This window comes from Alternaria metachromatica (assembly GCF_023757995.1).
Source record: "Alternaria metachromatica strain BMP 0045 chromosome Unknown scaffold_33, whole genome shotgun sequence".
Classification (NCBI taxonomy): Eukaryota; Fungi; Ascomycota; class Dothideomycetes; order Pleosporales; family Pleosporaceae; genus Alternaria; species Alternaria metachromatica.
In genome coordinates this window covers 85,575-98,108 of record NW_026055524.1, presented here as the reverse complement: position 1 = coordinate 98,108, position 12,534 = coordinate 85,575, and the positions used below count along the sequence as shown (strand labels likewise).

The 12,534-nt window shown below is 51.5% G+C and overlaps 3 protein-coding genes and 1 non-coding gene across 4 annotated transcripts; 1 reads left to right on the top strand and 3 right to left on the bottom strand.

Annotated features, from left to right (window-relative positions):
- Positions 1-956: 956 nt before the first annotated feature.
- J4E83_009480 (uncharacterized protein) lies at positions 957-3,026 on the bottom strand (the record flags this gene model as incomplete). The annotated part of the gene is made up of 2 exons (XM_049336365.1): positions 957-2,651; positions 2,700-3,026. The coding sequence occupies 2 exons, from the start codon at positions 3,024-3,026 to the stop codon at positions 957-959; spliced, it is 2,022 nt and encodes a 673-aa protein (XP_049184464.1).
- A 1,132-nt stretch (positions 3,027-4,158) lies between these two features.
- On the top strand, positions 4,159-4,230 carry J4E83_009479. The gene has a single exon. It is a non-coding gene; the product is annotated as a tRNA-Ala (tRNA).
- Positions 4,231-4,941: 711 nt separating this feature from the next.
- On the bottom strand, positions 4,942-6,233 carry J4E83_009478 (uncharacterized protein; the record flags this gene model as incomplete). The annotated part of the gene is given in 2 exon segments (XM_049336364.1): positions 4,942-6,212; positions 6,230-6,233. 2 exon segments carry the CDS (start codon positions 6,231-6,233, stop codon positions 4,942-4,944), a joined length of 1,275 nt encoding a protein of 424 aa, XP_049184463.1.
- A 3,760-nt stretch (positions 6,234-9,993) lies between these two features.
- On the bottom strand, positions 9,994-11,793 carry J4E83_009477 (uncharacterized protein; the record flags this gene model as incomplete). Its single annotated transcript, XM_049336363.1, has 5 exons — positions 9,994-10,149; positions 10,200-10,661; positions 10,713-11,032; positions 11,085-11,584; positions 11,633-11,793. The coding sequence occupies 5 exons, from the start codon at positions 11,791-11,793 to the stop codon at positions 9,994-9,996; spliced, it is 1,599 nt and encodes a 532-aa protein (XP_049184462.1).
- Between the last annotated feature and the right edge of the window lie 741 nt (positions 11,794-12,534).

Sequence of the window (12,534 nt, the reverse complement as noted above, 5' to 3'; positions counted from 1 at the left end):
AACGCAAATAAACAACCAAAGCGCTCTGGCGAGCATCCTGAAAGCCACCAAATATTGGCTAACGCAAGAAGCAAAGTGAGTTGTCGAGAGCGCGGACACTTTTGCGAGAGAGCAGCATCAAGTTCTGGGGGATTTGAGACGAGTACAAGACGAGCCTCCAAAAATGGCACAACGAAAACAATTGTGAGCTGATCCTACATTGACAGTATAAACGTTGCACACGCTGCTGATCAGCTTGTTCTTTATCGTGCATATGTAGCTAAGCGTGATATGCTTACACTGGTGATCAAGCCTGTGTAGTACTCGACGCGTAAGGACTGAGTCGCAGCGAAACGGCTGACTGGTACAGGCTCAAGAAGCACGCAAAGTGCTAAACATAGTATGTAATCTCGTGGATTGAATACTAATACAGGGCAGTTTATAATAACACAAGCTCGGTGTGGGAATGAGAAAGCACCGCATTAATGTGTCAGATTTTTGGGCGTTCACTCATCTTGTTTATTCTACACGGCATATATGGCAAGCGGCTTCGCGATTAGAATCTCTGCAATATGCTCGTAACTGGATAGTCAAACCAGACCTATTCACCTAGTTTGTTGATGCGGCGTTAACTGGCTGCGGGTTAGCTGTACACCACGCTAGTCGTGACCTCAACACCGCCATGTTGCGACACTTTGCTGACGACCCAGACCACATTGGCCAAACACAACGTTGCACCTTCCTATTCGAGTTTCGGTGTGGCTTCAGCCATAAACTGAATTGCAAACCTAGCAAGAGAATATCGCCTCTAGAATTGTGTATATGAAAACTTTCAGCCTGATAGTAAGCCATGGATATGCAAAGAGACGCCGTCGACTCCAAGTCATACAAAACGTAATAGTACAGCCACTAGAATAGTACTCAACACACAAGGACACCGGCTAGTCCAGCTTCAAATCCATATTCGCGTACGCATACTATGCGTGGTCACCCTCACCAGTCTCGTCGTGATGCATTTCAGTCCCGTGAAAAGCATCGCCGAACGCCGAATCATCGACAAGGTCCAAGCCCAGGTTGTCATCGTGTCCATAGTCGGCCAGAGCGTCTCCAGCACTATCAATGTTGTCGAAACTTCCAAAGTCGGCGGTGTCGAACATGCTGCCTGCATCAGCGTCGATGTTGGATTGAGGCATCCCGCCAACATTGTTCGGGCGCTGGTTGTTGCTCATGTTTGGCTGCTGAACACCGCCGGCTGGCTGTTGGGCATTGCCTGACTGGTCGTTCATCGTCCAGTCATCAGTCTTGTCTCCTGCACCCGCCATGCCAGACATTTCTACATCCAGATCCAAAAGATCGGCTCCTACATCAAGGCTTGTATCCTGTTGATCGAATGCCGACGACTGGTTCATGTTGCCGTGTGGTACATTGGGTGTACCGGTGGCGGACTGCGATTGACTCGGTGGTTGCGATAGTCTAGGCAAGGACATGTTGCCGATAGGTGTGCCAGAAAGTGATCCCGACCCATATTGATCCAAGAGGTTCGCGGCAGAGTTATCTTCCATTGAGCCCTGGTTGTTCATGCCATTCGATGTGCCGTTCGCTTGCTGTTGGGCTCCGTTGCCGTTCATCTGCGCTTTTGGAGGTGAGGGTTGTTGTACTTCAATGAAACCACCCTTGTCTACACAGACAACCGCCTTCTTCTCATCAAACTTAACACCCAGCGACTTCTCCAAATCTTGTACAACTCCTTCGACCGGATTTGCGTCATCACCGTCGCTCTCGGTGGAGCGAGATAGGTCTCGTAGTCGGCGTTCGGCTTTGATGTAGGTCCTGGTGCGCTTCAACTGTGCCACCTTCTTCGCGTGCTCGGCCTTCATTTTGTCGATTTCAGCCTGCTCGTTCTTCGTGTACTCTGCTACGCGCTTCTCGAAGTCCTTGAGTTGGTCTGCGTCCAGCTTGTAGTAGTTCTTGATCTGGTAGTTGTCCTTTCCTAGCTCCACGTTCTCAGCTCCCGGGACGTCCAAGATACCAGCAGTAAGTGGAGCAAGCTCGCCCATGAGGCCTAGGCCTAGATCGATGGGCGCAATCTTTCCAACAGCGTACGGCGATGAGAAGATCTCCTCCATCCACTCGTGATGCTGCTTGTAGCGCGACAAGCTGATCTCGCGCGGAGTGAGGAAATCGAAAGCATCTTGTGTCGCGTTCTCCTCCTCTTCGAGAGTGTTGTCCGGCGCAAGCGCGCCTGCAGCGGGTTGACGGGGTTGAGGTTGTGTCGGCAAGCGCTGGCGTTTGGCTGGCGGAGGTTGTGCAGGATATTGCCTGCCTGGGTACATGGGGTTGTAGCCCTGTGGCTGAGGGCCTCTCATCGCCTGGTGTCCAAACTCGACTTTTGGCCAATTCGCCTGGTCGACCAGCATGAATTCCTTGCGCATCAACGGTCCAGCTTGCTGTAGTTGAGCGCGCATCTGGAACTGAGCCTGGACCTCTCGTGGGACGGGTATTTGGGCGGCGGGCATTCTGCTTTGTGGATCTGCGGGCTTGTAGTGTACAAGCCAGAGATTGGGATCGATGTTTCCAGGACCTGCGGCGATTCGATAGCGATGGCGCGCGTGTACGGCATATGGTTCGCCGGGGTAGTGGTAGCCACTGTTGTGGACAAGGACTTGGAGAGTCTATAGGGTGTTAGGCATTGCGCGCAAATGACGCCTTGGTATACATACGTATCCGCGTACGTTCATATCGTATGCGGTCTCAGCATCAGCCCACACCATTCCATCCGAGGCGAACATGGTGCCCATGCGCGGGGGCTGCCATGTGAGGATGACAGTGCCATCTTGGGGAGGGGCTGCGAGGTAGGTCCACGCGACGGGGGACGTGTCGCGCACGATTTGGGGACCTTTGATGAGGTACTCGAGGGCTTGCGGAGCTTGGAGGCCCGGCAGAGTAGGGAAGCGGTACGAGGATATCAGGTGCACATGGGGAAGGAGGTGGTTCGGCACCTGCGCACTCGGGTCGGGGGCATGGTAGGCTTGGTTCATGCCGTACATGATGGCGGAGATGATGCGACGGGATTGCCGCGTCGGTCGGGTCGGTTTGGGTGGTGATGCAGCGGGCGCGAAAGCTGGGGTTGGTTGATGTCTGGAATCTTTGGCGCGTTGGGACCGCGCGACTGCCAAGATGTCGTCGTAAGCGGTTAGCGCGGTACTCGGCTCCTACGAACACATGTTCGACTGCACGACCACGGTGTACACAAAGGTGCTATCTTTCTGTATGTTAGTGAAAGATTTATGGCGCATAGTTTCAGAGGGGACTTGCTTCGTACGCATTAATCAGCATCGTCGAGGATGTTCCCCTTTGCAGCCGGCCCTGAGCACCTGGAAGATCCTACCTAGGTATTTCAACCTTCCTGTATCATCGGAGCGCTAAAGTCAGCTTCGAGCACTATGTCTATGGTCTTGTATTGGAAGTATTCTTGCATAATGCTCCGGTGTTGACCTTTACCTAGGTACTCATTCTGCACAATTTTGAAAGGGTGGTATTTCGAAGGTTCAATACCAACACTAAAATCAACAAACTATCGGGCATTACTGGTGCGTCGCTAGGTATGAATTACGCAGCGCCATGTTGTGGTCATATACAGCAAAACTGGATGCAAGGAGGGTAGGAAGGCCTCCTCTTGCGAAGCCGTTGCATCCTTCCCCCTCAATCTACCAATATCTGGACGTTGAACCTCTGCAATGAGCCTACCTACAACCAAATGTGACGTATCCGAGGATTACCCTGAGCTTTTCTTGTGTGTGAGTAATTGTACAAGTCTTTAGCAAAGGGATAAGAAACTGCCCCATAAGTGATGACGAGACCGAGTGAAATATTCGCGTGAATTAGCCATCCCAATGAAAGATGCAGCTTTGACTGGCGGCATATTTCGCGAGTCAGCCCCACAAACTTGCATGGTGTTTTCGACGAGAACGGCTAAGTCGATTGAGTGGGGGTAAAATGTCACCAGCCCGTAACACGAATTTTTATCAGGCCTCGCTCACTCAGGGCGTCGAACCCCAAAATAACGATATAAACGTTACAATTTGGCGACTTTTCATCAATCACCGACCACCGATCACCGCTCATCGCCCGTTTGGGCGACGGTGAATACGGCGGTCCTCTTGGCAAAAGAGCAAAACCGGGCTTGTGGTTTAGTGGTATAATACTCCCTTAGCATGGGAGTGGTCCAGGGTTCGATTCCCTGCAAGTCCATCTTTTTGCGCTGCTGTACCGTTCCCTAGATGGGGGAGAGTGTTGAGGTGTGGTGAAGGTTTGGGATTTTTTTGCGTTTTTTGTTAAGACGGGCATCACGACTCGTCACTCTACGCAGGTGGTGCAGATTCTTTGCTCAAAAGTCGCCCTATGCTCATTTCTACAGCCATCGTATGATGATGTCTTTATTTTGCAACCGTTTTGTCAGCCTCAGGCGTCTGGTGGTTGTGGGCGGCATTACAAAATCGCGCTTCTCCAACAACCCCGTGGTAAAAGATATGCGACACCAGCTGCATACTGACCAGCGTGATCGATCAGTGTAGCGCATCGGTTGAGCACCTGCAACAAGAGTGTGTGGACTTCAACATAATCACGACACTCCTACTTAGCAAACAACCCCATAAATCTACCCTTTGAGTCTTTTCAGCAGCTCCGAATCGGGGAAGATGTGATTGTGTACACCTCTATGTGACAAAGTACGATCTCGCAAAGACAGTCTTAGTTCACCCTTCGCTCGCAGCAAATTCTGTCCCCACTCGACCGCATGTCTGAAGACAGCAATCGCTATATGATCTGGCGAACTCAGTGGCGGGTCAGTGTTCAAAGCTTTGCTAATGCTACGTATGGCGCTCAACAAAGGAGAGGAAGACGCATCCTCAGCATCGCCGCACCACTAGCTACAAACGATCCGAGCGGACGCGAACATAGCTATCATGACTTAGAAAAGTCTGAATCATCGGCATCTGCCTCATCTGCGCCTGACTTCCCCGGTGAGAACAGGTCAAATGGAAGATCGAAGAGGAAATCAAGCATGCCACGATGCATCTCCGTCTTCTCACGCAACCTCGGAGTCCCTGGCTCCCCACCGATATCCAAAAGTACCAGTCCCCATTCTATCGCGTGCTTTAATGTGTCGAAACTCTCGATATCAGTGGTATCATCAGCGCCCTCCTGTGCGTCTGACTCAGTGGTCCGGATAGCGATGGGAACGATCGTATCACGAAGCTTCGCAAGTACTTCCCTTTTGGTGTCGCTCTGGAAAGTTTCACGTAGAACTTCCTCGGTATTCTGCGTAGCGTTGTAGACGCTGGCTTCAGAGGAAGTTCGTTTGCGCATACTTGAAAAGAGGAAGCGCCAAGCGATCAAATGAGGTTCGTGTTCTCGTAGCGCTTTAACCTCATCGTCCGGTGAGCTGTTGATGACGCCGTCGACGAGATCTAGTACGTGACCTTGGGCCAATGCACTCGATTGAGCATCTCTGGTCTTGGATCTCCAAGAAGCAACTAAGTCAGTTAACTTCCCATCAAGAGCGCCAGTATTTGCTCGCTTCCGACGTTTTCGGAACGACATATGTTCCTTACCAGGAGCATACAGCGCCCACTCGTCGCTGTCATCTTTGCTAAATTCGAGTTTGAAGTCCTTAACGATAGCGTCTCCCGGCTTGTGTATTTCGTCGCCGTACATTCTGTCCAGCTTGGAGAGGTTGTGATCGATATCCTGTCGCAGACGATCTAGAGACGGACGTCTCTTGGGATGATATCGCAGACAGGACGAGACGAGCTTACAGAGACGCACGCTGTATTCTTTGGGAAGATCTTCCAACATTGTTGGGAAAACGCCATCTTTGCCGACGTTTCCTTCCCTCAGTTTCTCGTTGGAATACCAATTGTCGGTTCTGTCTTTGGCTCGTTTGTAGAAGGTTTCTTCGGAATCTTTATGAGCCACCATCAGTGCCCAGGCTGTCATAGCCAGGCTCCAGACATCCGACTTCTCCGAAACATCCCAGTAAGCCGGTTTCCAGTCGTGTCTAATTTGCGTGGTGTTTTCTCGTTCCTGATTGTAGATGAGCAATGCCTCCGTCGTGATGAATTTTTCAGTACTTACTGGTGGCTGCATTCCAGGAGTGCCCTGATACCGTCTGTTGTCAACATCTCGCGGATTGTCTTGCTCAAAAGCAACATCAAAATCAGATACAACGACATCTGGATATGCAGGGTACCCATCGTTATTGGACCGTAGGAATATGTTGGCATCTTTGATGTCGGAGTGCACAATTGGCCGCCACATCTCGTCTTGATTTTGGGGTTCAGCATTCGGTGATGAACAGGTACCATACTGCAGAGCTAATAGTGCATCGGTCGCTTGGCTAAGAAAGTACCAAATGAAGTGCTCGGGTACAGCTTTTTGGGGAGTATTTGCATGTCCCCGATGGACGCGTGCAAGGGTCCCAAGATCGGCAAACGACGTGTATATGTTATACAGGTCTCGCTCTGACACTTGGTCATCAGGGCGATTGCGGAATCTCTTAGTGGATTTTCGGTGGCTGCTGCCATGATACGCGATCATGTGAGAACAGTGGAGGCTACTAATTCTCTTGTTCATAAGAATCTCATGTTCTGCAGCTTGCCTTTCTGTGTCTGTTATTGCCTCTAGACATTTCACTGTAATGCGCTAAAACTAGTTCAGAAGAGCCATCTGGATGTGCTTTTTGTATTTGACTCACCTCTTCAATTTCACCAGTACTGTTGGTTCGAACACATAAGTAGACGGACTTGCGAGGCATTGATCCCTGGCTAAAACGCCGCTTACCATCGTCGAGCCGGGTTTGGTGCAAAGTCATTGCAAACTTCCAACGACCGTTATCATGATTGTAGAAGGCTTTTCTCTGACCTGCTGTAGGAGCTAAGAAGCGTTTGCGTTCAGGGTCATTCTGAAGAAAAAAGGTAGGCGAGCGCTCGCCGCTCGAGATTTCCGATGACGCCGCGGACGCATCATTGTCGTCGGCCTCCGGTAATGCGGGTGGTCCTGCTACTGGCAATACTGGGGGCGGTGGAATAGGTAGAGGGGGTGGTGGAGCGACCAGCGGAGCAGCGCCTGGTGCAACTGCCGTCGCCGCAGGTTGACCAGGGGGTCTTTTCTTCTCCCAATATCTCCTCTTCTTGTTCCACTGTGCTACGACCTTTCTTCCTGGGCATCCTCGGGGAAGGTCTCTGCCCCTTATTTGGAGTAGCCATCGCATCAGCGCAAGAAACGCATTTCTCGTCGGATCGTCGGGGAGGTTATTATAGAGTGTTGTATCATCGGCATCTATACTTCCGTATGTGTCAAAACCGTTGACATTATCGACCCATGGGCGCGGAGGATTCGCCATTGTGTGTGGAATGTGTTGGATGCCTTGGTACGTTACGGGGGATGAGGTGAAAGTTTGTAAAACCGACTGCGCAAGTCTACGCTCAAGTGAAATCGCATCTCCATTTCGACAAATATCATCAAAGCCTCTTGTACTGCTTTGTTGATGGCCTTGAGGTGCTGGTTTGATGCGAAGACAATGGAATTGGGGATGCGGAAGCAAGCAAGGAAGGACTATGTGGGTCTGCCGAGGTTCGCTTAGCCGGGCGCTTTGTCGCATCCGGCGCAGGTTCCTTTACTGACATGAGTTTGCACATGTGAGGGCCGGAGAGCTCGATCAGAAGCTGATGTGGGAGTTCACTTGAAAATTCTTTCCAAGGTTGCAAGGAAGTATGCTGAGCAAGAAGCAATCAGAGTGAGCAGCGCACTGGAAAGAGCCGAGTTGTTCTCTCCTATCTAGGTATGATGATTCATGATCCAGTAACGAGCGTATTTAGGAAGATGTCCTCCATCGCATACCAATAATCAACGATTTCAACAGGGCCTCTCTTTCGGACCACAGCCAGTTCACCCCCGAGTTACTCCTGATCACACTCATACTGAGTTCCGCAGTCAGTACAGTTGCCATTGTGAATCTCGCAGCAGATGGAGCTATACAGTGTCTTCAGCGAATGTCAAGTGTATACGTAACGAACCGAATGCCGAGTCGTAGCCCAACGTACCAATTGATCTGGCAGCCGCTGAGACAGCCCATACTGCCGCATGATCCACAGCCCGAGTTGCAGGCCGTGAAGCAGGTAGCGCGCTTTTGAAGGGCACGAGGCTCCATCATAGCATCCCTGGTCAGAAGGGATGTAATACCACGGGGCATGGCAGACATGTCACGAGGGAGGAGGTCGGTGTTGATAATGGGCTTTGGAGTAGCAACCGCGGTGGCAGAGAGGAGAAGACCGAGAACAGTCGCGGCGGTAGTAAAGTATCTCATGTTGACAAGAAGAGTTCGGTGACAGTGGGACGAGGTATCCAAAGTGGTTGTTGGCGAGGTTTCGGTTTGGATGGCTCTGGTAGTCAGACTAGTACACACGCAAGCCTTTTATATGTGCTGTCGGCGGCTAGTATCACATCGTTAACTTCCACACCAAGACCGTGACTCTTTTCGCTATCTGCCTGAATTCCCGGGCGTATTGCTGACGAGCATGTTGATCTACTTGGTGTTGCTGGCCAAGCTTTGAGCAAAGCAAATGAGAGTTCGCAGAAGAGCTTGTAGATGCGCGCATTCCAGTGCAATCCAGTGACGATCATCTGCGGTCTCATTAAGAGTGAGACAACTGCAGGTGTTGTTTCAAACGATCGCTCCAGCGCTGCGTTCACTGGGAGACAACTTCAGCCTAAGAAGATAGCCTGAGTCTTTGCACCGTCAATCGGGCTCGAGACAAGCCATCTCATCTGGTTACTGGTCTTATTATCCTGAATTGACGAGTAGAGGGAGTGAGCTAGTGTGGGGCGAATGGCCGTATGGAGACATGATGAAAAGGGCGACGTCGCGAAGGTTGTAGCAGATGCAGTCATGAACTTACGCCTTGTCAAGCTATTTAAGTCAGCCAACGCGATATGCTTACAAAGAGTGTCCACCTTGGTATTGATGCCGACTGCTGGCGTTCCTAGCCGGGTTCCACCCAACTTACAGAGTATATCCTTTCACAGCTTCTACTTCGACGTGTACGTGGTGGAGCTGGATGGGATGTACATCGAGTGAGACTATGGAGTGAAACGCGTCTGAGGACACAACGCAGGTGAGTAATTTCTGAGCTTGCAATGCCATCGTCCGACAACGTCCGGGTCAGTCATGCTGAACCCGAAAGGCTCAACGACCAGGCGTATATGATGGTCAAATCTGGATACTGAGTTGGTGTAAACAATCACTTCATCCAAGGAAACTGATACACTCATCAGGCGCAATAGGCATGGGCTAGATTGTGCGTGCCGTGAGGTGAGTAACAAGCTCCACGATTTCTGCAGACACACATCCCTTGCGATGTAGAGCGACACTGCGCGACGAAGATGCATACGGCGTCAGCGCGCTGGTTCTCCGATTCGTAAACTCACAACTGCCGTCTTATGCACGTCGTGTCCGGAGATGCTCCCGAGCAAGTCCAGTGATGGAACGTTTGAAGTCAGTAAGATGGTAATATGACCGACCGACCGAGATGAACGTGGTGTGATTCGGGTTGCTATTTGGATAAAGAAGGATCAGGGTGGTTGATGAAGCTGAGCGATAATTTGCTCACGCGCCAGACACGGAAGGGCTCTTCAATGTTGGATGCCAAGACGGGTTGAGAAGAGATGAGACGGACTGCGGAAATCGCTCAAATGATTGCGGGGTGAACATCAAATTAGCATGGCTTGGCGTCTTGGCCACCGCGCTAACACGTGCCTTTCGTGGGAGATCCCGGGGTCAGCGCCGAAGGTCCTGCGCGAATGTTTTAGGACAGCAAGAATGAATCAGACAGTGTGTACCAAAGCAGTGGGTATATTGAAGCAAAGACTGCTCTAGGGATAGCGAATGCCAAAACTACGAAGCCCGACCTCTCCTATTCATGCGACATGAACTACTAATGAGTGAAGTCCAGTACCCTAAACAACGTGGCTCTGCTCGACATGGGGCTCCTTCTCATCACCGAAGTTGTTGAGGCGCTCCTTAGCAGCTTGTCTGGCGATGGCGTCCATGTCCACAGGAGCCACAGCGGCAGGGCCGTCGAAGATACGGGCAATCTCCTCAAGTGTAGGTCCCTATTGTACGAATTAGCAATGTTATCCAAGTAGACTAGACATGTACGTACCTTGGTCTCGGGGTAGACGAAGTAGACAAAGACAAGCTCGACGGTGATCCAGAGAGTGTAGAAGAGAGCCAAGTTCCAGTGCTTGGGAAGGTTGTCCCATGCGACGGGGTTCGTCTGACCACCAACGGCGAGGATAGCCTGCACAGTGATGTTCATGATCATGAGACCCTTAGCGCGGAGAGCGTAAGGCAGAATCTCGAGCGCGTAGGCAACGAGTAGACCAGACCAGGCGAAAGCGTAGAAAACACCGAAGATCCAGACAAATGGAATCTGAGCGTAACCGGCTGCGGAGTTGGTGTCGCCGGAGTTCTCGTAGATGGCGCAGGTGATGGTCCAGCAGACGAATGAGACGACCATACCAGTGGTTGCGCCAAGGAAGAGCGGGCGACGACCAACCTTGTCGATCAAGGTAGCTGCGTAGACGGACACACAGAGAGCCAAGATACGTTCACCACCAGTAAGCTGATCAAAGTGTTAGTGAGTGTTTTCATGCAACAATTCAGCGATACTTACACCCATCTTCTGGTTCTCGCTGGTAATACCAGCACCCTCGTAGACCAAGTTGATGTAGTTGGAGAAGAGCGCGTTGCCAGAGTACTGGGAGATGATACCGAGAGAGATGAGAATGGCCAACCTCCATCGGTTACCCTTGGTCTTGACAAAGTCGACGTAGCTGGAGTTCTTGTTGGCATCGGCTTCCAGACGAATGACCTCCCTCATCTCGACGTATTCGAACTGAACTGTGGCGTTGTTACGGTCACCTCCGGCATGGTAGTAGGCGAGAGTGTCCAGGGCCTCTTCGTAGCGCTCCTTGGAGATCAACCAACGTGGGCCTGGAAAGCAATGTCAGCGTATATTCGTTATGCAGTGTGGTGTTTGACTTACTCTCAGGAACCCACCAAAGGAAGCAGAGTTGGAGGAACGAAGGCAGAGCCTGAAGCAGAGTGATGGACCTCCAAGACCAGTGGTTGTCCGCCTGAGATGTACCCCATGCGATCCATGCGACGAAAAGAGCACCCAAGTTCCAGAGACAGTTGTATACGGCAGTGAAGATACCACGGTGCTGAGGATGGCAGATCTCGGTAAGAAGAATAGGCGAGCACATCTGGGCGAAAGAGTTACCGAAACCAAGGATGAAACGGCCACCCATGTAGATCTGCCAGTTCGTAGAGAAGGTCGAGACAAGGGCACCAGCAATCATGATGGAGCAGCCGACGGCGATTGGAATCTTACGTCCGGTCCACTGGGTCAGGAAGGGAACGAGGAAGAAGCTGACGATCGAACCGATGTTGTACATGTTGTTCATGAGACCCAGGCGGTTACCGGTAGGCTCATCAAAGTAGTCCTGCCACCTGCTCATCTGCTGCGAAGAGTTCATCATCATGCTGAAGATGGTCAGCAAATCCCGCTGCATTACTGGAAACTCCACTCACCCGTCATAACCAGTAGTGGCGGAGGCAATGCAAAGGACCGACGAGTGCCAGAACAGCTTTCGCATGTTTGGGTCCTTGTACCAAATGACCTTCTCGAACTCAGGCACATCCTCGCGGACGGCACTGTTGCCCTTGGCGGCTCCGACGTGCATACCGACCATCTTGAATAAAGAACGATGGAACTGTTAAGTAAAGATTGACCGAAGTTCAGGACAAGTAGACTGTGCTACTGATGGGCGAAGTCCCTTGGGTTGAGAATGACCCTGGTCCGGCGTCGAGTACTTATATTCGATCCACCTCCACTGCAAGCGACCCCACACCCCGGATGGGATACTCCCATGCTTGTTCCACCGCGGGTTGACGGACATGGGTACCGCACTTTGCAGGAAGACTGCCTGACAGCAACGGCGGGAAGGGCCAGTAAGATGATACCAAGAAATCTCCACCGAGCGATCTGTTGGCACCAGGCCCGTAGCGCCGTGGGACTAGACTTACAAGAACAGAGAAGTCCCGTCTTGTCATATCTAGGCATTGGCCGCCAACGGAGATATCCAACGTCCGATGCAAATTGCTGTCTCCCCATGGGGCATTCGGCTGCCTTCCAGAAGTCTATAACCTGGTGGCGCTAGAACGTGTGACCACATTTGACAATAGACCCAGACACGGGTTGCTGTCAGTCATTGGCTCTCGAAAGCGCCTTGATATTAACTTCGTGATGGCCAGATACGACAACAGTATGTTGCATTTGGAGAAGCGACTGCTGGCGAGGCCTGTTGGTTCCTATGCCTCGGTCTGCTTCAACTCATCAGATGATAGACCCCTTCATCATGAGATGTCGAAGCCGATCTGCCGAGTGACTGTCGCCATCAAGCCATGCGTTCCCCGATTCTGTTGCTGTTCCG